Source organism: Salvelinus fontinalis, chromosome 1 (genome assembly GCF_029448725.1).
Source record: "Salvelinus fontinalis isolate EN_2023a chromosome 1, ASM2944872v1, whole genome shotgun sequence".
Taxonomy (NCBI): Eukaryota; Metazoa; Chordata; class Actinopteri; order Salmoniformes; family Salmonidae; genus Salvelinus; species Salvelinus fontinalis.
Genome location: NC_074665.1, coordinates 10,287,813 through 10,313,314, shown reverse-complemented (window position 1 = coordinate 10,313,314; position 25,502 = coordinate 10,287,813). Strand labels below are relative to the sequence as shown.

The window sequence follows — 25,502 nt, the reverse complement described above, 5'->3', positions numbered from 1 at the left end:
TCGGTGTCAGTCGGTCGGTCGGTCGGTGTCGGTCGGTCGGTCGGTGTCGGTCGGTCGGTGTCAGTCGGTCGGTCGGTCGGTGTCAGTCGGTCGGTCGGTCGGTGTCGGTCGGTCGGTCGGTGTCGGTCGGTCGGTCGGTGTCGGTCGGTCGGTCGGTCGGTGTCAGTCGGTCGGTCGGTGTCGGTCGGTCGGTGTCAGTCGGTCGGTCGGTGTCGGTCGGTCGGTCGGTCGGTGTCGGTCGGTCGGTCGGAGTCAGTCGGTCGGTCGGAGTCAGTCGGTCGGTCGGAGTCAGTCGGTCGGTCGGTGTCAGTCGGTCGGTCGGTGTCAGTCGGTCGGTCGGTGTCAGTCGGTCGGTCGGTGTCAGTCGGTCGGTCGGTGTCGGTCGGTCGGTCGGTGTCGGTCGGTCGGTCGGTGTCGGTCGGTCGGTCGGTGTCGGTCGGTCGGTGTCGGTCGGTCGGTCGGTGTCGGTCGGTCGGTGTCAGTCGGTCGGTCGGTGTCAGTCGGTCGGTCGGTGTCAGTCGGTCGGTCGGTGTCAGTCGGTCGGTCGGTGTCAGTCGGTCGGTCGGTGTCAGTCGGTCGGTCGGTGTCGGTCGGTCGGTGTGTGTCGGTCGGTCGGTGTGTGTCGGTCGGTCGGTCGGTGTCGGTCGGTCGGTCGGTGTCGGTCGGTCGGTCGGTCGGTGTCGGTCGGTCGGTCGGTGTCGGTCGGTCGGTCGGTGTCGGTCGGTCGGTCGGTGTCGGTCGGTGTCGGTCGGTCGGTCGGTGTCGGTCGGTCGGTCGGTGTCGGTCGGTCGGTCGGTCGGTCGGTCGGTGTCAGTCGGTCGGTCGGTGTCGGTCGGTCGGTGTCGGTCGGTCGGTCGGTGTCGGTCGGTCGGTCGGTGTCGGTCGGTCGGTCGGTCGGTCGGTCGGTCGGTGTCGGTCGGTCGGTCGGTGTCGGTCGGTCGGTCGGTGTCGGTCGGTCGGTCGGTCGGTGTCGGTCGGTCGGTCGGTGTCGGTCGGTCGGTCGGTCGGTGTCGGTCGGTCGGTGTCGGTCGGTCGGTGTCGGTCGGTCGGTCGGTGTCGGTCGGTCGGTCGGTCGGTGTCGGTCGGTCGGTCGGTGTCGGTCGGTCGGTCGGTGTCGGTCGGTCGGTCGGTCGGTCGGTGTCGGTCGGTCGGTCGGTCGGTCGGTGTCAGTCGGTCGGTCGGTCGGTGTCAGTCGGTCGGTCGGTCGGTGTCAGTCGGTCGGTCGGTGTCGGTCGGTCGGTCGGTGTCGGTCGGTCGGTGTCGGTCGGTCGGTCGGTGTCGGTCGGTCGGTCGGTGTCGGTCGGTCGGTCGGTCGGTGTCGGTCGGTCGGTCGGGGTCGGTCGGTCGGTCGGTGTCGGTCGGTCGGTCGGTGTCAGTCGGTCGGTGTCAGTCGGTCGGTCGGTCGGTGTCAGTCGGTCGGTCGGTCGGTGTCAGTCGGTCGGTCGGTGTCGGTCGGTCGGTGTCAGTCGGTCGGTCGGTGTCGGTGTCGGTCGGTCGGTGTCGGTCGGTCGGTCGGTGTCGGTCGGTCGGTCGGTGTCGGTCGGTCGGTCGGTGTCGGTCGGTCGGTGTCGGTCGGTCGGTCGGTGTCGGTCGGTCGGTCGGTGTCGGTCGGTCGGTGTCGGTCGGTCGGTCGGTGTCGGTCGGTCGGTCGGTGTCGGTCGGTCGGTGTCGGTCGGTCGGTCGGTGTCGGTCGGTCGGTGTCGGTCGGTCGGTCGGTGTCGGTCGGTCGGTGTCGGTCGGTCGGTCGGTGTCAGTCGGTCGGTCGGTGTCGGTCGGTCGGTCGGTCGGTGTCGGTCGGTCGGTCGGTGTCGGTCGGTGTCGGTCGGTCGGTCGGTGTCGGTCGGTCGGTCGGTCGGTGTCAGTCGGTCGGTCGGTGTCAGTCGGTCGGTCGGTGTCGGTCGGTCGGTGTCGGTCGGTAGCAGTCAGTCGGTCGGTAGCAGTCAGTCGGGCGGTAGCAGTCAGTCGGGCGGTAGCAGTCAGTCGGGCGGTAGCAGTCAGTCGGGCGGTAGCAGTCAGTCGGGCGGTAGCAGTCGGTCGGGCGGTAGCAGTCGGTCAGTCGGTCGGGCGGTAGCAGTCGGTCAGTCGGTCGGGCGGTAGCAGTCGGTCAGTCGGTCGGGCGGTAGCAGTCGGTCAGTCGGTCGGGCGGTAGCAGTCGGTCAGTCGGTCGGGCGGTAGCAGTCGGTCAGTCGGTCGGGCGGTAGCAGTCGGTCAGTCGGTCGGGCGGTAGCAGTCGGTCAGTCGGTCGGGCGGTAGCAGTCGGTCAGTCGGTCGGGCGGTAGCAGTCGGTCAGTCGGTCGGGCGGTAGCAGTCGGTCAGTCGGTCGGGCGGTAGCAGTCGGTCAGTCGGTCGGGCGGTAGCAGTCGGTCAGTCGGTCGGGCGGTAGCAGTCGGTCAGTCGGTCGGGCGGTAGCAGTCGGTCAGTCGGTCGGGCGGTAGCAGTCGGTCGGGCGGTAGCAGTCGGTCGGGCGGTAGCAGTCGGTCGGGCGGTAGCAGTCGGTCGGGCGGTAGCAGTCGGTCGGGCGGTAGCAGTCGGTCGGGCGGTAGCAGTCGGTCGGGCGGTAGCAGTCGGTCGGGCGGTAGCAGTCGGTCGGGCGGTAGCAGTCGGTCGGGCGGTAGCAGTCGGTCGGGCGGTAGCAGTCGGTCGGGCGGTAGCAGTCGGTCGGGCGCTAGCAGTCGGGCGGGCGGTAGCAGTCGGGCGGGCGGTAGCAGTCGGGCGGGCGGTAGCAGTCGGGCGGGCGGTAGCAGTCGGGCGGGCGGTAGCAGTCGGTCGGGCGGTAGCAGTCGGTCGGGCGGTAGCAGTCGGTCGGGCGGTAGCAGTCGGTCAGTCGGTAGCAGTCGGTCAATCAGTCAGTCAATCAGGCAGTAGCAGTCAGTCAGTAGCAGTCAGTCAGGCGGTAGCAGTCAGTCAGGCGGTAGCAGTCAGTCAGGCGGTAGCAGTCAGTCAGGCGGTAGCAGTCAGTCAGTCAGTCAGTCAGTCGGTAGCAGTCAGTCAATCAGGCAGTAGCAGTCAGTCAGTAGCAGTCAGTAGCAGTCAGTCAGGCAGTAGCAGTCGGTCAGTCGGTCGGGCGGTAGCAGTCGGTCAGTCGGTCAGGCGGTAGCAGTCGGTCAGGCGGTAGCAGTCGGTCAGTCGGTAGCAGTCGGTCAGTCGGTAGCAGTCGGTCAGTCGGTAGCAGTCGGTCAGTCGGTAGCAGTCGGTCAGTCGGTAGCAGTCGGTCAGTCGGTAGCAGTCGGTCAGTCGGTAGCAGTCGGTCAGTCGGTAGCAGTCAGTCAATCAGTCAGTCAGTAGCAGTCAGTCAATCAGGCAGTAGCAGTCAGTCAGTAGCAGTCAGTAGCAGTCAGTCAGGCGGTAGCAGTCAGTCAGTCGGTAGCAGTCAGTCAGTCGGTAGCAGTCAGTCAGTCGGTAGCAGTCAGTCAGGCGGTAGCAGTCAGTCAGGCGGTAGCAGTCAGTCAGTCGGTAGCAGTCAGTCAGTCGGTAGCAGTCAGTCAGTCGGTAGCAGTCAGTCAGTCGGTAGCAGTCAGTCAGTCGGTAGCAGTCAGTCAGTCGGTAGCAGTCAGTCAGGCGGTAGCAGTCAGTCAGGCGGTAGCAGTCAGTCAGGCGGTAGCAGTCAGTCAGTCGGTAGCAGTCAGTCAGTCGGTAGCAGTCAGTCAGGCGGTAGCAGTCAGTCAGGCGGTAGCAGTCAGTCAGGCGGTAGCAGTCAGTCAGGCGGTAGCTGCCCTAGTGTCCATTGAGTTCATTGTCGAGTGGGTGTTCCAAGTCATAGAATTAGAATGACATCTGGTCATAGGTTCCTTCCCTGTTCTAGTGATTCTATTTCTATGGTTCAGGTGTCCGTACGACCACTTGGTTGGTCTTCCCTACTATGCAGTAGTTGTTTTAAATGTTCAGACGGAACAGAAGCACGCTGGACGGCTTCCCTGTTGAGCTTGGTGTAGTAGTCCTGTGTGGCTCAGTAGGTAAGAGCGTGACACTAACAAACACCAAGGGCGTAGGTTCATTTCCCGCAGGGATCACAGACAAAACATGTGGCCCCATGCACTCACTGTCCTCTAAGTAAGTTGCTTTGGACACAATGGGCAGCTTTCTAGGATTCATTGTGGTATAGGGTTTCTATAGTTCAGGACATGCTGTGCAGTAATGGGTTGAATCGCTGATGGTGGAACAGGTCTGTTGGGTTTAGTTTGTTATCTAAGAATCAAGAGTTGAGCTGTCAGATAAACATACCACACGTGACTCTCCACGATACAAGTCATACCAAAGACTCAAAAAAATGGAACCCGATGCCTCTCAGCTTGGCACTCAGCATTAAAGGAGATGGATTGTGGGTAAGGGCCTGTGATAGAATAGCGTCCTGTCCAGCGGGTGTACTTGTACACAGTGGCGAACCATGACTATAGGACCTAGGTCTTCAGAGGGACTCTTCTAACACGTTGTCTCAAACTAAAAAAATCTACATAACATCACTTTTAATGCGTTCGACAGTTCAAACAGGCCTGACTGCGCTTCGGGCTGCCGTACACACAGAGACAGAACCGGTATTGACACAACATGTGACACACAGCATAAAATAATGCGACCAGCAAAACAAAAAAACACTGTGTTTACATAACCCATGGTAGCCAAACACAACTGTCACATGTCTACAACAACAGTGTCATATCAAAGGTGACAGGCTTATGGTGCTGAACAGACAGAGACCGTAATAAACACATAGACAGGGCTGATAGACAGGGCTGATAGACAGGAGACAGAAGTCACACCCAGCATCAGATAATGGTAAAGAATAAGCAGCCCATTCACTTCAGTAGGCCCCATGAAATCATACCATTACAAATGAACAACCATTTCATGTTCAAAATGAAATCAACAAACCGGCTATTACTTCCAATTGCAAATATATTTTATCACATTCAATCAAATTCAATCAAATTAATATATAAAGCCCTTCTTACATCAGCTGATGTCACAAAGTGCTGTACAGAAACCCAGCCTAAACCCCCAAACAGCAAGCAATGCAGGTGTAGAAGCACGGTGGCTAGGAAAAACTCCCTAGAAAGGCCAGAACCTAGGAAGAAACCTAGAGAGGAACCAGGCTATGAGGGGTGGCCAGTCCTCTTCTGGCTGTGCCGGGTGGAGATTATAACAGAACATGGCCAAGATGTTCATAGATGACCAGCAGAGTCAGATAATAATAATCACAGTAGTTGTTGAGGGTGCAACAAGTCAGCACCTCAGGAGTAAATGTCAGTTGGCCTTTCATAGCCGATCATTAAGAGTATCTCTACCGCTCCTGCTGTCTCTAGAGAGTCCAAAACAGCAGGTCCGGGACAAGGTAGCACGTCCAGTGAACAGGTCAGGGTTCCATAGCCGCAGGCAGAACAGTTGAAACTGGAGCAGCAGCATGACCAGGTGGACTGGGGTCAGCAAGGAGTCAATCATCACACTAACCGGTGATCTAAAGTTAAAATGCAACAATGTTTCATTATATTCAAAGAGATAGCTAACAGCAAGCTAGCAGCAACAAAAAACAGTGCTACTCATCAGATGATGTTCATTTGTAAACCAAGTTTGAATGTTAATCTTGAAAAGGGTTATGCTAACAAATTAGCAACAAAATCCACATTGAAGTTGATAACAGCTGCTGCAGCCGTCTCCATTGTCACACTACCACAACACAAGCTAGCTAACATTGTGACAGTACTACAACACAAGCTAGCTAACATTGTCACACTACTATGTGAGAATGCTATTCATTGACTACAGCTCAGCGTTCAACACCATAGTGCCCTCAAAGCTCATCACTAAGTTAAGGACCCTGGGACTAAACACCTCCCTCTGCAACTGGATCCTAGACTTCTTGACGGGCCGCCCCCAGGTGGTGAGGGTAGGTAACAACACGTCTGCCACGCTGATCCTCAACACGGGGCCCCTCAGGGGTGCGTGCTCAGTCCTCTCCTGTACTCCCTGTTCACGCATGACTGCACGGCCAGGCACAACTCCAACACCATCATTAAGTTTCCTGATGACACAACAGTGGTAGGCCTGATCACCGACAATGATGAGACAGCCTATAGGGAGGAGGTAAGATACCTGACAATGATGAGACAGCCTATAGGGAGGAGGTCAGAGACCTGGCCGGGTGGTGCCAGGACAACAACCTCTCCCTCAACGTGATCAAGACTAAGGAGATGATTGTGGACTACAGGAAAAGGAGGACCAAGCACGCCCCCATTCTCATCGACGGGGCTGTAGTGGAGCAGGTTGAGAGCTTCAAGGTCCTTGACATCCACATCACCAACACACTAACACGGTCCAAACACACCAAGACAGTTGTGAAGAGGGCACGACAAAACCTATTCCCCCTCAGGAGACTGAAAAGATTTGGCATGGGTCCTCAGATCCTCAAAAGGTTTTACAGCTGCATCATCAAGAGCATCCTGACGGGTTGCATCACTGCCTGGTATGGCAACTGCTCGGCCTCTGACCGCAAGGCACTACAGAGGGTAGTGCGTACGGTCCAGTACATCACTTGGGCCACGCTTCCTGCCATCCAGGACCTCTATACCAGGCGGGGTCAGAGGAAGGCCCTAAAAATGGTCAAAGACTCCAGCCATCTTAGACATAGACTGTTCTCTCTGCTACCGCACGGCAAGCGGTACCGGAGCGCCAAGTCTGGGTCCAAGAGGCTTCTAAACAGATTCTTCCCCCAAGTCATAAGACTCCCCCCCCCCCGCCCCTGCGCTGCTGCTACTCTCTGTTATTATCTATGCATAGCCACTTTAATAACTCTACCTACATGTACATAATTACCTCGACACCGGTGCCCCCCGCACATTGACACATTGCCTCTGTACCGGTACCCCCTGTAAATAGCTCCGCTATTGCTCTTTAATTACTAGTTATTCTTATCTCTTACTTTTTTAGGGATTTTCTTAAAACTGCATTGTTGGTTAAGGGCTTGTAAGTAAGCATTTCACTGTAAGGTCTACACCTGTTGTATTCAGCATTTCACTGTAAGGTCTACACCTGTTGTATTCAGCATTTCACTGTAAGGTCTACACCTGTTGTATTCAGCATTTCACTGTAACCTGTTGTATTCGGCGCAGGCGGGCTAGCATTGACACTACTACAACACAAGCTAGCTAACATTGACACTACTACAACACAAGCTAGCTAACGTTACTAGCGTTAGCTAGGGAAAACTGCTTGTGCCACAGAATTTTTTTCTTGCGCTCTCAGTTTTATTTACTCTAAGATTTCTGATGGTTTTGATCTAGGTCATGTTAATTTTTACTCTGCTGCCAGACGAGGATGGGCGGCCCTCCCCTCTGAGCCCTCCTCTCTGGTTCCTCCCCTCTGAGCCCTCCCCTATGAGCCTGGTTCCTCCCCTCTGAGCCTGGTCCTCCCCTCCTCTCTGGTTCGTCCCCTCTGAGCCCTCCCCTATGAGCTTCGTTCCTCCCCTCCTCTCTGGGTCCTCCCCTCCTCTCTGGTTCCTCCCCTCTGAGCCCTCCCCTATGAGCTTCGTTCCTCCCCTCTGAGCCTGGTCCTCCCCTCCTCTCTGGTTCCTCCCCTCCTCTCTGGTTCCTCCCCTCCTCTCTGGTTCCTCCCCTCTGAGCCTGGTTCCTCCTCTCTGGTTCCTCCTCTCTGGTTCCTCCTCTCTGGTTCCTCCCCTCTGGTTCCTCCCCTCTGAGCGCTCCCCTCTGAGCTTGGTTCCTCCCCTCTGAGCTTGGTTCCTCCCCTCTGGTTCCTCCCCTCTGGTTCCTCCCCTCTGGTTCCTCCCCTCTGGTTCCTCCCCTCTGGTTCCTCCCCTCTGGTTCCTCCCCTCTGGTTCCTCCCCTCTGAGCCTGGTTCCTCCTCTCTGGTTCCTCCTCTCTGGTTCCTCCTCTCTGGTTCCTCCTCTCTGGTTCCTCCTCTCTGGTTCCTCCTCTCTGGTTCCTCCTCTCTGGTTCCTCCTCTCTGGTTCCTCCTCCCTGGTTCCTCCCCTCTGAGCGCTCCCCTCTGAGCTTGGTTCCTCCCCTCTGGTTCCTCCTCTCTGGTTCCTCCTCCCTGGTTCCTCCCCTCTGAGCGCTCCCCTCTGAGCTTGGTTCCTCCCCTCTGGTTCCTCCCCTCTGGTTCCTCCCCTCTGGTTCCTCCCCTCTGGTTCCTCCCCTCTGGTTCCTCCCCTCTGGTTCCTCCCCTCTGAGCCTGGTCCCTCCTCTCTGAGCTCGGATCCTCTAAGTTTCTTCCTTTATTTGGGAGTGTTTCCATGCCACTGTGCTTCTGCTTGCTAAAATTCATTTGGTTGATTGGTTATTACTAGAGGTCGATCGATTAATCGGAATGGCTGATTAATTAGGGCCGATTTCAAGTTTTCATAACAATCGGTAATCGGTATTTTTGAACAACGATTTGCCGATAAAAAAAATTATAATAATAAAAATAAATAAAAATAATAATAATTTAAAAAATATATATATATAATAATAAAACATAATAATATTTAGATTATATATAAAAAAAAAAAATATATATATATATATATATATTTTTTTTAATATATATTTTTTAATTCAAATGTATTTTGATTATTTTTTTTACACCTTTATTTAACTAGGCAAGTCAGTTAAGAACACATTCTTATTTTTAATGACGGCCTAGCAACGGTGGGTTTAACTGCCTTGTTCAGGGTCAGAAAGACAGATTTTTACCTTGTCAGCTCGGGGATTCGTTTTTGCAATCTTCTGGTTACTAGTCCAACGCTCTAACCACCTGCCTTACATTGCACTCCACAAGGAGCCTGCGTGGCAGGCTAACTACCTGTTACGCGAGGGCAGCAAGAAGCCACGGTAAGTTACTAGCTAGCATTAAACTTATCTTATAAAAAACAATCAATCTTCACATAATCACTAGTTAACTACACATGGTTGATGATATTACTAGTTTATCTAGCGTGTCCTGCGTTGCATATAATCGATGCACCTACTTTGCCAAACGGGTGATGTTTTAGCAAGCGCATTTGCGAAAAAAGCACTGTCGTTACACCAATGTGTACCTAACCATAAACATCAATGCCTTTCTTTAAAATCAATACACAAGTATATATTTTTAAACCTGCATATTTAGTTAATATTGCCTGCTAACATGAATTTGTTATAAGTAGGGAAATTGTGTCACTTCTATTGCCGTTCCGTGCAAGCAGTCAGGGTATATGCAGCAGTTTGGGCCGCCTGGCTCGTTGCGAACTGTGTGAAGTCCATTTATTCCTAACAAAGGCCGTAATTAATTTGCCAGAATTGTACATAATTATGACATAACATTGAAGGTTGTACAATGTAGCAGAAATATTTAGACTTATGGATGCCACCCGTTAGATAAAATACGGAACGGTTCCGTATTTCACTGAAAGAAGAAACGTTTTGTTTTTGAAATGTTAGTTTCTGGATTCGACACTTTTAATGACCAAAGGCTTGTATTTCTGTGTGTTATTATTATGTTATAATTAAGTCTATGATTTGATAGAGCAGTCTGACTGAGCGATGGTAGGCAGCAGCAGGCTCTTAAGCATTCATTCAAACAGCACTTTCGTGCGTTTGCCAGCAGCTATTGCGCTGTTTATGACTTCAAGCCTATCAACTCCCGAGATTAGGCTGGTGTAACCGATGTGAAATGGTTAGCGGGGTGCTTCAAACGTTTCAAACGTCACTCAAGCGTTTCAAACGTCACTCGCTCTGAGACTTGGAGTAGTTGTTCCCCTTGCTCACCATATGGTGGTTAAATAAATATTATTTAGTCTTACTGGGGTCCGACACAACAAAAAATACTTTACAATTTACATATATTTTAAAAACATTAACGTGTGTGTGTGTGTGTGTGTGCATCTATCAGTTCCACATACATGTCAGTACATACACACAACCAGTAGGTCACATTGGGGAGGGGCGTTGTGCCGTGAGGTGTTGCTTTATTTGAAAACAGGTTTGCTGTTTATTTGAGCAACATGAGATGGAATGGCGTTCCATGCAATAATGGCTCTATATAACACTGTACGCTTTCTTGAATTTGTTCTGTATTTGGAGACTGTGAAAAGACCCCTGATCGCATTTCTGATGGGGTACGTGTGTGTGTCAGAGCTGTGTGTAAGTTGACTGCAAACCATTTGGAATTTCCAAACCATTTTGTGTTTCTAAGAAAAACAACAAGTGATGCAGTCAGTCTCTCCTCAACTCTTCACCAAGGGAGACTGGCATGAATAGTATTAATATTAGCCCGCTGATTACAGTGAAGTTCAAAAATGTTCTGCTCTGTTCTGGGCCAGCTGCAGCTTCACTAGGTCTCGTGTGTGTTTACGCAGCCACAATGCTGTGTGAAACAAACTGGGGGACCGTGTGTCTTGTGTGTCCTAACTCCTGGTTACTGTTTTTGAACCACAAACCGTAGTGTCATGTTTACACTGGGCCTTTGTCCCAAATGGAATGTAGTGCACTACATTTGACCAGGGCACATACGTAGGGAATAGGGTGCCATTTGCAGCACAGATAGGGCTTTTGTCTAGTATGTCCACATAGGAAGTGCACAGTCATATTTCAATGAAGGCCTATATTCAGCCATGCAGGTTAATAAGTAGCTCATAAGTGCCACATTGTATAATATTTAGGCTCACAAGCCCTTCAGCATATGGTGGTTATGTAATGGTGACTTTAACGGTTACTACTACTCGAACTGGCTCTGCTGGAAAAGCTTGTCTGCCTGAGGGACGTTGGCTATTTGTTTAGTAGTACACATGCCACTGGTGGGATTCCTATGTGGCCATGTGGTTTGACACACTGACTTGCTGGATTAATTAAAATGGGACTAAAATGCCTTAGAAACCCCCCCCCCCCCCACCTCACACATACACACACTGCACCTCTCTGCACCTTTCCCAGGTTAGCTAGTTCATGATGTACCTGTGGTTCTAGAACACTCCTGTGTTCTCACAAAATTCTCACAAAAATGTTTCAATTGGACCACATTTATTAATTGATCGCATGGAAACGTGGTTAGAGGCTTTAATAATGTGCCTGTACCACTGAGCACCTTAAGCTTTCCCCGTTCCCTCAGTTCCGCTCCACATCCTCTCCTTCCCCTCAGCTCCGCTCCACATCCTCTCCTTCCCCTCAGCTCCGCTCCACATCCTCTCCTTCCCCTCAGCTCCGCTCCACATCCTCTCCTTCCCCTCAGCTCCGCTCCACATCCTCTCCTTCCCCTCAGCTCCGCTCCACATCCTCTCCTTCCCCTCAGCTCCGCTCCACATCCTCTCCTTCCCCTCAGCTCCGCTCCACATCCTCTCCTTCCCCTCAGCTCCGCTCCACATCCTCTCCTTCCCCTCAGCTCCGCTCCACATCCTCTCCTTCCCCTCAGCTCCGCTCCACATCCTCTCCTTCCCCTCAGCTCCGCTCCACATCCTCTCCTTCCCCTCAGCTCCGCTCCACATCCTCTCCGTCCCCTCAGCTCCGCTCCACATCCTCTCCGTCCCCTCCGCTCCACATCCTCTCCTTCCCCTCAGCTCCGCTCCACATCCTCTCCTTCCCCTCAGCTCCGCTCCACATCCTCTCCGTCCCCTCCGCTCCACATGCTCTCCGTCCCCTCAGCTCCGCTCCACATCCTCTCCTTCCCGTCAGCCCCGCTTCACATCCTCTCCGTCCCCTCAGCTCCGCTCCACATCCTCTCCGTCCCCTCAGCTCCGCTCCATATCCTCTCCTTCCCCTCCGCTCCACATCCTCTCCTTCCCCTCAGCTCCGCTCCATATCCTCTCCTTCCCCTCAGCTCCGCTCCACATCCTCTCCTTCCCCTCAGCTCCGCTCCACATCCTCTCCTTCCCCTCAGCTCCACATCCTCTCCGTCCCCTCAGCTCCGCTTCACATCCTCTCCGTCCCCTCAGCTCCGCTCCACATCCTCTCCGTCCCCTCAGCTCCGCTCCACATTCTCTCCGTCCCCTCAGCTCCGCTCCACATCCTCTCCGTCCCCTCAGCTCCACATCCTCTCCGTCCCCTCAGCTCCACATCCTCTCCGTCCCCTCAGCTCCACATCCTCTCCGTCCCCTCAGCACCGCTCCACATCCTCTCCGTCCCCTCAGCTCCGCTCCACATCCTCTCCGTCCCCTCAGCTCCGCTCCATATCCTCTCCTTCCCCTCCGCTCCACATCCTCTCCTTCCCCTCAGCTCCGCTCCATATCCTCTCCTTCCCCTCAGCTCCGCTCCACATCCTCTCCTTCCCCTCAGCTCCGCTCCACATCCTCTCCTTCCCCTCAGCTCCGCTCCACATCCTCTCCGTCCCCTCAGCTCCGCTCCACATCCTCTCCGTCCCCTCAGCTCCGCTTCACATCCTCTCCGTCCCCTCAGCTCCGCTCCACATCCTCTCCTTCCCCTCAGCTCCACATCCTCTCCTTCCCCTCAGCTCCGCTCCACATCCTCCCCTTCCCCTCAGCTCCGCTCCACATCCTCTCCTTCCCCTCAGCTCCGCTCCACATCCTCTCCTTCCCCTCAGCTCCGCTCCACATCCTCTCCTTCCCCTCAGCTCCGCTCCACATCCTCTCCTTCCCCTCAGCTCCGCTCCACATCCTCTCCTTCCCCTCAGCTCCGCTCCACATCCTCTCCTTCCCCTCAGCTCCGCTCCACATCCTCTCCTTCCCCTCAGCTCCATATCCTCTCCTTCCCCTCAGCTCCACATCCTCTCCTTCCCCTCAGCTCCGCTCCATATCCTCTCCTTCCCCTCAGCTCCGCTCCACATCCTCTCCGTCCCCTCAGCTCCGCTCCACATCCTCTCCTTCCCCTCAGCTCAGCTCCACATCCTCTCCGTCCCCTCAGCTCCGCTCCACATCCTCTCCTTCCCCTCAGCTCCGCTCCACATCCTCTCCTTCCCCTCAGCTCCGCTCCACATCCTCTCCGTCCCCTCAGCTCCGCTCCACATCCTCTCCTTCCCCTCAGCTCAGCTCCACATCCTCTCCGTCCCCTCAGCTCCGCTCCACATCCTCTCCGTCCCCTCAGCTCCGCTCCACATCCTCTCCTCTGCCACTCCTCTTCTCTCCCCCCTCTTCCACCTTCCTCTCCTCTCCCCCTCCTTCACCCTGTGGCTGTCAGAGGCTTCATGCCCATCACTCCATTCTTCTCTCCTCCCTCCTCTACCTCAGCATCACTCCATTCTTCTCTCCTCCCTCCTCTACCTCAGCATCACTCCACTTCACCCCGTGGCTGTCTGAGAGCCTGTTTGCGTCACCAGTCACAGATAGACGGATGTGATGCTCTGCAATCACACAGCCCACTCAGATGAGCACGACACGGGCACACACATATATATATACACACACACACACACTGACACACAGCGCCATCAAGATGAAGATGACTCCGTCGGCTGGGGCTAGATGGAGAGGTGGCAGGCAGGGTCATAGGTCAGGTGGATACCTCTCTCCAGGGTCTTTGTGTGAAAGCGGGGTCATAGGTCAGGTGGATACCTCTCTCCAGGGTCTTTGTGTGAAAGCGGGGTCGGAGGTCAGGTGGATACCTCTCTCCAGGGTCTTTGTGTGAAAGCGGGGTCATAGGTCAGGTGGATACCTTTCTCCAGGGTCTTTGTGTGAAAGCGGGGTCGGAGGTCAGGTGGATCCATCTCTCTAGAGCTGGGGTGGCGGGAAAAAAGGGGGAGGAAGTGAGGAATTGATAAAGACGACAGATGCATCCAAACAATCGATCCATCAGAGCTGGAAATGAAAAGGGTGGCTGCTTAACAAATGATACTGATGACTGATCATGTAAAGGGGACGGGGTGGGGATTGTTGTACGTGGGTTTAAATGTGACTGTGTTCCGTGTAATGTCCTTACAAGCTGTAGCCAATAATAGATGGCTTATTATATAGCCCACCACAGAATATCTATTCACACTGTTGAAATGAGAATGCATTTGTTCTGCTTGTCAATTATGTAAATAGCTATTTTTTTTCTGTTTTAAAGGGGCAATCTGTGATTGTTACATCTATTTATTGACTCAAATGAGTGATCTATAGACATTTGATTCTTGAAGAATATATTCTAAATTACTCCTGAGCTTATTAGTTCAACGGTCTTATTTACTCCATCACTACCCCAAATATAAGATTGTGTACTCCGTTGTTTGTAAACAATGGATATTGTAAACAAACACTGTAATAGCTTCAAAACAAGATTCAAACGATCATCTTGATGTCATGGATGGTTAGTCCTTGCAATAATTGCCCCGTCTATACATTTGCGAGTGGTTAAATTTCTCCAGCCCCATCCCTCAGCTGTTTACTGAAAAAGTGGTGGGGTGGGTTTGTTGTTTGAATCCCAGATTGCCCCTTTTAAAGGTCTGTTATCATCATACATTTATTTTCCGTAAATATTTTTTGTTTGTTTGTTTCTCTGGGCCTGGGCGATCAATATGTTGTCTATTGAAAGTGTAACCCATAGAAATCTAGAATCCATTTGGCATTATTTCTATGTTGTAATCCAGTGTGTTTTCCTTCATGTGTCTGCAGCACCTGTTTCCTGATGGGACCTCTAAAGCAGCTGGAGAGAATGTTTGAACCGACCAGACTGATAGCCACCTGTGTTGTGCTGGTAACTACCTACTGTACATCCACGTACTCTTCTGTTAAATAGCCTTGCTTCTGCTTGTAGCCTAGCTTCCGCTGCTCCCGAGTGGCACAGCGGTCTAAGGCACTGCATCTCAGTGCAAGAGGCGACACTACAGTCCCTGGTTCGAATCCAGGCTGAATCACATCCGGACGTGATTGGGAGTCTGTCCCATAGGGTGGCGCACAATTGGCCCAGCGTCGTCCGGGTTTTGCCGGGGGTAGGCCGTCATTGTAAAATAAGAATTTGTTCTTAATTAACTGACTTGCCTAGTTAAATAAAGGTTACATAAAACATTTAATTGACATGACATTGACTTTAAAAAAATGACATACACAGATGTCCTAGTCAACTAATGTTAAGTTAAACAACCACATACAATGATCATTGTAAGTAATCCCACAGCACCTTTTCTCACTAGGGAGGACTTTTCTGCTTTATTGAGGAAATGTTTATTTACTACGACTGATGATAAGGGATTGGTCTCACCTAGCTACCTTGAGGACAGGTTTTATTTACTACGACTGATGATAAGGGTTTGTCTCACCTAGCGACCTTAAGATGAATGCACTAACTGTAAGTCACTCTGGCTAAGAGTAAAATGAGTACTACAACAGTTAAGGTTTAGTCTGTTTTTCTTCTATCCAGCTGCCCCTAAGCCTGCCGATATCAGCAAACAGAGCAGCTGCATCCCCACTTTCAAAATAGGGGTGCAAACGTATGTTTTTGCCCCCCCCCCCCCCGCATTAAAGTTTTCAAGATATAGAACTTTGAAAACACAAAGTGTCACAGTATGATGCGTTTTGGATGCTACCTCCTTTAAGACACTGGTTTAGTCAGTGTTCCATGATACTGTTCTTAAGGGATAGTCTGCCACTAGTTTAGGACAGACAGACACTAGTTTTTCCATGACTGACAAAGTCTAAACATTTTAAATGACAACTTAAAGGGCGACTGTAAGTCCCGATGTGTCCTCCTTTTTTAGATTTGGTTGATTTAAGAAATGATAGCAGCCATGTCTGATTTCAAACGTGAGTTGTTTTCAGGGTGTGGTTTGATGTGGGTGTCTCGTGCGTGTTCGCAGGTGGGGAGAGTTAGCCAAATTATTTAGCCGATTAGCTTCAGCCGGCTGGTGTACGACCCTGGCAAAGTTAGTTTGACTTTGGATAGCCCATCTCCGGGGATATAAATTACACAATTTTAAATGACACAATATTTTCATGTTCCACACCTTTTTAGTTTTGTAATTAAATGCTTTAAACACTTGTATATCAATTTCTACAATGTATAGTTTGGTTTGAGGTTTTTAAGTCGTTGAAATTTGGAGATATTTGAATTTTAACATAAGGTCCCATGTACATTGTGTAATTTACAAATAGTCCCTAACTAGCCCCATTGGGATATCCAAAGTTGACCCAAATTTACCACAGGTATTACGATCAGGTCGCGTGCAGTTGCACTCTGAATTGATGATTACTTGTGTGCGGCCAGCTGTGGACAGGATTGAAACAAACCTTCATTTACGTTCTGATGCGGACATGACCACAATTCTCACAAAACTCTGTTTTGGACGAGACTGACTTTATGAGCAAAATTATACTATTTACACTTTGTAGTCAATTTTGGCAGTAGAATAAATGTTTGACTCCTATCAATGCCAAATAGGTTGTTTTCTAAACTAAAAGTAGTTTTTTAGGGGCAGTTACTCTTAAGGTTGATTTGCTGTTAGGGCAAGTCAAAACACACACAAAGCTGAGTGGTGATCTGAAGTAAATCCCTAACAGTAGATTACACATGAATCAAATGATGCGTTAATGACAGTAGAATAGATAATACGTTAATTGAATCAATATTCAGAAGGTTTACTTTTGTTTTTCTCTTTCTGCCTCCAGCTCTGTCTCGTTTTGACTCTTTGTGCTGTTTTCTGGGTAAGTATCTGAAAGCCTCTAGACAGTTCAGTAGCCTACATCGTGACCCAGCGTTTCCAAAACTCCGTTCTGGGGCCTCCTAGTGGTGCATGTGTAGTTTTTTTTTGCCATAACACGACACAGCTCATTCAAATAATCAAAGCTTGATGATGAGTTGATTATTTAAATCAGCTGTGTAGTGCTAGGGCAAAACCTCAAACTTGTACCCTTTTTGGGGTCCCCGGGACCGAGTTTGGGAAACGCTGCCGTATGCACGATAACAAATCTACAACACAGCTGTTTGACAAAAGACATGTGATTGGTTCTGTCTCTGTAGTGGCGAAAGAAGGGACTGGCCATCATCTTCTGCATTCTACAGTTCTTAGCAATGACATGGTAAGTAATACTATCCTCTTACACTTTATTTTAAGAATGTGAAATGTCAGAATAATAGTAGAGAGAATGGTTTATTTCAGCTTTTATTTCTTTCATCACATTCCCAGTGGGTCAGAAGTTTACATGCACTCAATTAGTATTGGGTAGCATTACCTTTAAATTGTTTAACTTGGGTCAAACGTTTCGGGTAGCCTTACACAAGCTTCCCACAAAAAGTTGGGTGAATTTTGGCCCATTCCTCCTGACAGAGCTGGTATAACTGAGTCCGGTTTGTAAGCCTCCTTGCTCGCATACGCTTTTTCAGTTCTGCCCACACATTTTCTATAGGATTGAGGTCAGGGCTTTGTGATGGCCACTCCAATACCTTGACTTTGTTGTCCTTAAGCCATTTGGCCACAACTTTGGAAGTATGCTTGGGGTCATTGTCCATTTGGAAGACCCATTTGCGACCAAGTTTTAACTTCCTGACTGATGTCTTGAGATGTTGCTTCAATATATCCACATAATTTTCCTACCTCATGATGCCATCTATTTTGTGAAGTGCACCAGTCCCTCCAGCAGCAAAGCACCCCCACAACATGATGCTGCCACCGCCGTTCTTCACGGTTGGGATGGTGTTTTTCGGCTTGCAAGCCTCCCCCTTTTTCCTCCAAACATAACTATGGTCATTATGGCCAAACAGTTCAATTTTTGTTTCATCAGACCAGAGGACGTTTCTCCAAAAAGTACGATCTTTGTCCCCATGTGCAGTTACAAACCGTAGTCTGGCTTTTTTATGGTGGTTTTGGAGCGGTGGCTTCTTCCTTGCTGAGCGGCCATTCAAGTTATGTCGATATAGGACTCGTTTTACTGTGGATATAGATACTTTTGTACCTGTTTCCTCCAGCATCTTTACAAGGTCCTTTGCTGCTGTTCTGGGATTGATTTGCACTTTTCGCACCAAAGTACGTTCATCTCTAGGAGACAGAACGCGTCTCCTTCCTGAGCGGTATGACGGCTGCGTGGTCCCATAGTGTTTATACTTGCGTACTATTGTTTGTACAGAGGTCTTGGCTGATTTATTTTGATTTTCCCATGATGTCAAGCAAAGAGGCACTGAGTTTGAAGGTAGGCCTTGAAATACATCCACAGGTACACCTCCAATTGACTCACATGATGTCAATTAGGTTAACAGAAGCTTCTAAAGCCATGACATCATTTTCTGAAATTTTCCAAGCTGTTTAAAGGCACAGTCAACTTAGTGTATGTAAACTTCTGACCCACTGGAATTGTGATACAGTGAATTATAAGTGAAATAATCTGTAAACAATTATTGGAAAAATGACTTGTGTCATACACAAAGTAGATGTCCTAACCGACTTGCCAAAACTATAGTTTGTTAACATGAAATTTGTGGAGTGGTTGAAAAACGAGTTTTAATGACTCCAACCTAAGTGTATGTAAACTTCCGACTTCAACTGTATGTGTCTCCACACACCTAGGCCTGGGCTATTGATGGATTCAAGACAAGGTCGTTTTTATTGATCTCAGGTTGTCAAAGTAGCCTGTCGTAACGATCATTTGTGAGGTATTTAAAAAGATTCTGCCAAAATCTCCAGTCATGTAAAATGACGAATTGCATTAAATGTTTTTATGAAAGGCCACATTTTTCCTGGAACCTAGGCTACTAAAAATGTTCCCCGTGTGTACAACTTCTGTAGGTGTCTCTCTCTACTCTACTGTTCTATGCAAATGCAATGATATGCAACCAACTGTGTTTTTTTCTCATGCGTTCCAGTAACTCAGAACTTCCTAGGTCACGACCTCAGAGCCCCCCAGGTCACCCCTCTCACGCTCACTTTTTCTTCCGGCACCTCCGGATTTACAAATTATGCTCTGGCAAGATCTGAAAACAGCCTTTGGTGGAGGGAACCGCTCAAACGTTAATGAATTACAGCAGTTTGCTGCTGAAGACTGGGCCAGGTTGAATTCCAGCAGTTTGCTGCTGAAGACTGGGCCAGGTTGAATTCCAGCAGTTTGCTGCTGAAGACTGGGCCAGGTTGAATTCCAGCAGTTTGCTGCTGAAGACTGGGCCAGGTTGAATTCCAGCAGTTTGCTGCTGAAGACTGGGCCAGGTTGAATTCCAGCAGTTTGCTGCTGAAGACTGGGCCAGGTTGAATTCCAGCAGTTTGCTGCTGAAGACTGGGCCAGGTTGAATTCCAGCAGTTTGCTGCTGAAGACTGGGCCAGGTTGAATTCCAGCAGTTTGCTGCTGAAGACTGGGCCAGCTTGAATTCCAGCAGTTTGCTGCTGAAGACTGGGCCAGCTTGAATTCCAGCAGTTTGCTGCTGAAGACTGGGCCAGGTTGAATTCCAGCAGTTTGCTGCTGAAGACTGGGCCAGGTTGAATTCCAGCAGTTTGCTGCTGAAGACTGGGCCAGCTTGAATTCCAGCAGTTTGCTGCTGAAGACTGGGCCAGCTTGAATTCCAGCAGTTTGCTGCTGAAGACTGGGCCAGCTTGAATTCCAGCAGTTTGCTGCTGAAGACTGGGCCAGGTTGAATTCCAGCAGTTTGCTGCTGAAGACTGGGCCAGGTTGAATTCCAGCAGTTTGCTGCTGAAGACTGGGCCAGGTTGAATTCCAGCAGTTTGCTGCTGAAGACTGGGCCAGGTTGAATTCCAGCAGTTTGCTGCTGAAGACTGGGCCAGGTTGAATTCCAGCAGTTTGCTGCTGAAGACTGGGCCAGGTTGAATTCCAGCAGTTTGCTGCTGAAGACTGGGCCAGGTTGAATTCCAGCAGTTTGCTGCTGAAGACTGGGCCAGGTTGAATTCCAGCAGTTTGCTGCTGAAGACTGGGCCAGGTTGAATTCCAGCAGTTTGCTGCTGAAGACTGGGCCAGGTTGAATTCCAGCAGTTTGCTGCTGAAGACTGGGCCAGGTTGAATTCCAGCAGTTTGCTGCTGAAGACTGGGCCAGGTTGAATTCCAGCAGTTTGCTGCTGAAGACTGGGCCAGGTTGAATTCCAGCAGTTTGCTGCTGAAGACTGGGCCAGGTTGAATTCCAGCAGTTTGCTGCTGAAGACTGGGCCAGGTTGAATTCCAGCAGTTTGCTGCTGAAGACTGGGCCAGGTTGAATTCCAGCAGTTTGCTGCTGAAGACTGGGCCAGGTTGAATTCCAGCAGTTTGCTGCTGAAGACTGGGCCAGGTTGAATTCCAGCAGTTTGCTGCTGAAGACTGGGCCAGGTTGAATTCCAGCAGTTTGCTGCTGAAGACTGGGCCAGGTTGAATTCCAGCAGTTTGCTGCTGAAGACTGGGCCAGGTTGAATTCCAGCAGTTTGCTGCTGAAGACTGGGCCAGGTTGTCAGTAGAAAGGTGCAGCAAGAAACAGTTGTTGGCAGTTATCTTGGTCAAAGGCTGTGCAACCCCCCCCCCCCAAAAAAAAACATTTTGATTCTGCAGTTTGGAAAATCCAAAAGAACCTGTAGAGACCAGAAGTGTTTGTCAAATTCAATTTATTTTAGAAAAAAATGGGAATTATTTAAGGAAAGTGAAAGGTGTCAATATATTTGGCCGCAAATGTATCACAGTCAACCTTCTTCAAAAGAGACGCTATCTGCAACGTCAGTGCTGGTAAACATTTCCTCCTTCTAGTACATTTGCATGATGTCATAACACACACCTACACGGCCTTCTATTGGTCACTCATCACCAGACTGCAGGTCACTTGAATGGGGGTTGAACTCTTCTGCGTCAATGAGAGCAGAGCTGACTTGGCTCCAGCTGATTGGCTCACTGGGCTAATGCGTATGCTGAATCCGGTTCATGGGTAAACCCTTAAGACGTGCACTGTGCACGTACTGTTGTGCCTGCCTTCACTTTAGTGACTTGGTTCGTTGTTGCCGTATCATGTACACGATTTAAACTGGCGTTCAAATACAGTAGACAACAAATGGACAATAAAAAAATCCTAACAGTTACATATACAGCATATACTGATGAAAGAAGACCAGCCTGTGTCGTGGAAAATCTGTTCAAAAAAGAAGACCAGCCTGCTGGCCTTACTGGGTGGATAGGAACATTAACCCCAGCTGTTTAGGAGGGGCATCACACCTTAGTGATAGGAACATTAACCCCAGCTGTTTAGAAGGAGCGGAACACCTGGTATAAAGGATTGTCTAGTTCTGTTAATTCTGCCGGGGCGTTCTCTATACCCGCACCCAGAGGGGAATCGTTCAAAGTTCAGGTCCTTGGGTCTTAATGGATTTTGTGAGCCTTGCTAAGGGCCCTGACCTTAAAGATCTCATCCAAGCCTGTGTTTGACTCAAAGTACCTGCCTGTCATGGACACAACCTGACTGGCAGGATCTCTGACTGTTATCTTACTGTTGTACCTGCCTGTCCTGGATACAACCTGGCTGGCAGGATCTCTGACTGTTATCCTGCTGTTGTACCTGCCTGTCCTGGATACAACCTGGCTGGTAGGATCTCTGACTGTTATCCTGCTGTTGTACCTGCCTGTCCTGGATACAACCTGGCTGGCAGGATCTCTGACTGTTATCCTGCTGTTGTACCTGCCTGTCCTGGACACAACCTGACTGGTAGGATCTCTGACTGTTATCTTACTGTTGTACCTGCCTGTCCTGGATACAACCTGGCTGGCAGGATCTCTGACTGTTATCTTACTGTTGTACCTGCCTGTCCTGGATACAACCTGGCTGGCAGGATCTCTGACTGTTATCCTGCTGTTGTACCTGCCTGTCCTGGACACAACCTGACTGGCAGGATCACTTACAGGTCAATGAAATGTACATGCTGGAAAGCAGGAGGCAAAAAGCACTTGTTGATGTTTTTGCATGTAGATGTTGGAGTGTTTGTATGGAGGCGTGTATGTTTGCATATTGATTGTGTGTGTGTGTGTGTGTCTAGCTGTCATTCCAACCTACTGAGATATCACCTTCCTCGCTCTCACTGTGGTACCTGTCCTAGTCTGATAGACATGACCCTCCCTCACTGTGGTACCTGTCCTAGTCTGATAGACATGACCCTCTCTCTCTCACTGTGGTGCCTGTCCTAGTCTGATAGACATGACCCTCTCTCTCTCACTGTGGTACCTGTCCTAGTCTGATAGATGTCACCTTTCTCTCTCTCACTGTGGTACCTGTCCTAGTCTGATAGACATGACCCTCTCTCTCTCACTGTGGTACCTGTCCTAGTCTGATAGATGTTACCTTCCTCTCTCTCACTGTGGTACCTGTCCTAGTCTGATAGATGTTACCTTCCTCTCTCTCACTGTGGTGCCTGTCCTAGTCTGATAGATGTCACCTTCCTCTCACTGTGGTACCTGTCATAGTCTGATAGACATGACCCTCTCTCTCTCACTGTGGTACCTGTCCTAGTCTGATAGACATGACCCTCCCTCACTGTGGTGCCTGTCCTAGTCTGATAGATGTCACCTTCCTCTCACTGTGGTACCTGTCATAGTCTGATAGACATGACCCTCTCTCTCACTGTGGTACCTGTCCTAGTCTGATAGATGTTACCTTCCTCTCTCTCACTGTGGTACCTGTCCTAGTCTGATAGACATGACCCTCTCTCTCTCACTGTGGTACCTGTCCTAGTCTGATAGACATGACCCTCTCTCTCTCACTGTGGTACCTGTCCTAGTCTGATAGACATGACCCTCTCTCTCACTGTGGTACCTGTCATAGTCTGATAGACATGACCCTCTCTCTCACTGTGGTACCTGTCATAGTCTGATAGACATGACCCCCTCTCTCTCACTGTGGTACCTGTCCTAGTCTGATAGACATGACCCTCTCTCTCCCTGTGGTACCTGTCCTAGTCTGATAGACATGACCCTCTCTCTCACTGTGGTACCTGTCATAGTCTGATAGATGTTACCTTCCTCTCTCTCACTGTGGTACCTGTCCTAGTCTGATAGACATGACCCTCTCTCTCTCACTGTGGTGCCTGTCCTAGTCTGATAGACATGACCCTCTCTCTCACTGTGGTACCTGTCATAGTCTGATAGACATGACCCTCTCTCTCTCACTGTGGTACCTGTCCTAGTCTGATAGACATGACCCTCTCTCTCTCACTGTGGTGCCTGTCCTAGTCTGATAGACATGACCCTCTCTCTCACTGTGGTACCTGTCCTAGTCTGATAGATGTCACCTTCCTCTCACTGTGGTACCTGTCCTAGTCTGATAGACATGACCCTCTCTCTCACTGTGGTACCTGTCCTAGTCTGATAGATGTCACCTCTCTCTCACTGTGGTACCTGTCCTAGTCTGATAGACATGACCCTCTCTCTCTCACTGTGGTACCTGTCATAGTCTGATAGACATGACCCTCTCTCTCTCACTGTGGTACCTGTCCTAGTCTGATAGATGTCACCTTCCTCTCACTGTGGTACCTGTCCTAGTCTGATAGACATGACCCTCTCTCTCACTGTGGTACCTGTCCTAGTCTGATAGATGTCACCTCTCTCTCACTGTGGTACCTGTCCTAGTCTGATAGACATGACCCTCTCTCTCTCACTGTGGTACCTGTCCTAGTCTGATAGATGTTACCTTCCTCTCTCTCACTGTGGTACCTGTCCTAGTCTGATAGATGTCACCTTCCTCTCACTGTGGTACCTGTCCTAGTCTGATAGACATGACCCTCTCTCTCTCACTGTGGTACCTGTCCTAGTCTGATAGATGTCACCTTCCTCTCACTGTGGTACCTGTCCTATTCTGATAGACATGACCCTCTCTCTCTCCCTGTGGTACCTGTCCTAGTCTGATAGATGTCACCTTCCTCTCACTGTGGTACCTGTCCTAGTCTGATAGACATGACCCTCTCTCTCTCACTGTGGTACCTGTCCTATTCTGATAGACATGACCCTCTCTCTCTCACTGTGGTACCTGTCCTATTCTGATAGACATGACCCTCTCTCTCTCACTGTGGTACCTGTCCTATTCTGATAGACATGACCCTCTCTCTCTCACTGTGGTACCTGTCCTATTCTGATAGACATGACCCTCTCTCTCTCACTGTGGTACCTGTCCTAGTCTGATAGACATGACCCTCTCTCTCTCACTGTGGTACCTGTCCTATTCTGATAGACATGACCCTCTCTCTCTCCCTGTGGTGCCTGTCCTAGTCTGATAGATGTCACCTTCCTCTCACTGTGGTACCTGTCCTAGTCTGATAGACATGACCCTCTCTCTCTCACTGTGGTACCTGTCCTAGTCTGATAGACATGACCCTCTCTCTCCCTGTGGTGCCTGTCCTAGTCTGATAGACATGACCCTCTCTCTCTCACTGTGGTACCTGTCCTAGTCTGATAGATGTTACCTTCCTCTCTCTCACTGTGGTACTTGTCCTTGTCTGATAGACATGACCCTCTCTCTCTCACTGTGGTACCTGTCCTAGTCTGATAGATGTTACCTTCCTCTCTCTCACTGTGGTACTTGTCCTTGTCTGATAGACATGACCCTCTCTCTCTCACTGTGGTACCTGTCCTAGTCTGATAGATGTTACCTTCCTCTCTCTCACTGTGGTACTTGTCCTTGTCTGATAGACATGACCCTCTCTCTCTCACTGTGGTACTTGTCCTAGTCTGATATGTCCCATTCCTCTCTCAGACTGTGTTGTGCCTGTCTTAGTCTGATAGACATCACCTTGGCAACCACCAGGCGTACACACACGCACGTCTTGGCTTAGTACATCACATACATCCATTCAGACCTGTCTGTGTGTGGGAGTGTATTTCCTGTAACAATCCCCCCTCGGTCCATTGACCGACACAGCTACGCATTGACTGTCTAAAACAGGCCTATTAGTCAGAATGGAAGAGGAATTCCTGCTGACTTCTCAGATGCTCAAAGGAGATGCCAAACGTACCAGAATATATTATCCAATGGTTAATCATTTATCTGGATGTTCTCATGACTCAGTTAGTTGGTTGTCTAATACTCTAATACCGTATTCTGTATTGATACCCTTTCTATCATACCCCCTCAGTGAACAGCCCACGTTAACAAAACAGAAGTTTTTTTTTTTCTTCCCTTTTTCCACATTTTGTTACATTACAGCCTTATTCTGAAATTGATTAAATAAATAAAAAATCCTCATCAATCGACACACGATACCCGATAATGACAAAGTGAAAACAGGTTTTTATAACATTTTGCAAATGTATACAAATTTTCAAACATAAATAGCTAATTTACATAATTATTCAGACCATTTGCTATGAGACTTGAAATTGAGCTCAGGTGCATCCTGTTTCCACTGATCATCCTTGATGTTTCTACAACTTGATTGGAGTCCACCTGTGGTAAATTCAATTGATTGGACATGATTTGGAAAGGCACACACCTGTCTATATACGTTTTTTGTCAGAGCTAAACCATGCCATGAGGTTGAAGGAATTGTCGGTCGAGTGCCGAGACAGGATTGTGCCGAGGGACAGATCTGGAGAAGGGTACCAAAACATTTCTGTAGAATTGAAGGTCCCCAAGAACACAGTGGCCTCCATTCAGCATCATCGGACTGAGCTTGTTGGCATTGCAGGCAATCTCAACGCTGTGCGTTACAGGGAAGATATCCTCCTCCCTCCCTTCCGGCAGGCTCAT

At 50.1% G+C, this 25,502-nt stretch overlaps 1 protein-coding gene across 1 annotated transcript in view; it reads left to right on the top strand.

Annotated features, from left to right (window-relative positions):
• Positions 1-25,502, top strand: part of LOC129813819 (vesicle transport protein SFT2A-like) — a 60,666-nt gene that overhangs the window by 20,845 nt on the left and 14,319 nt on the right. The window contains exons 4-6 of the mRNA XM_055866411.1: positions 14,507-14,588; positions 16,496-16,531; positions 16,848-16,906. Coding sequence (XP_055722386.1) covers positions 14,507-14,588; positions 16,496-16,531; positions 16,848-16,906 — 177 coding nt within the window. The remainder of the gene's footprint in view (positions 1-14,506; positions 14,589-16,495; positions 16,532-16,847; positions 16,907-25,502) is intronic.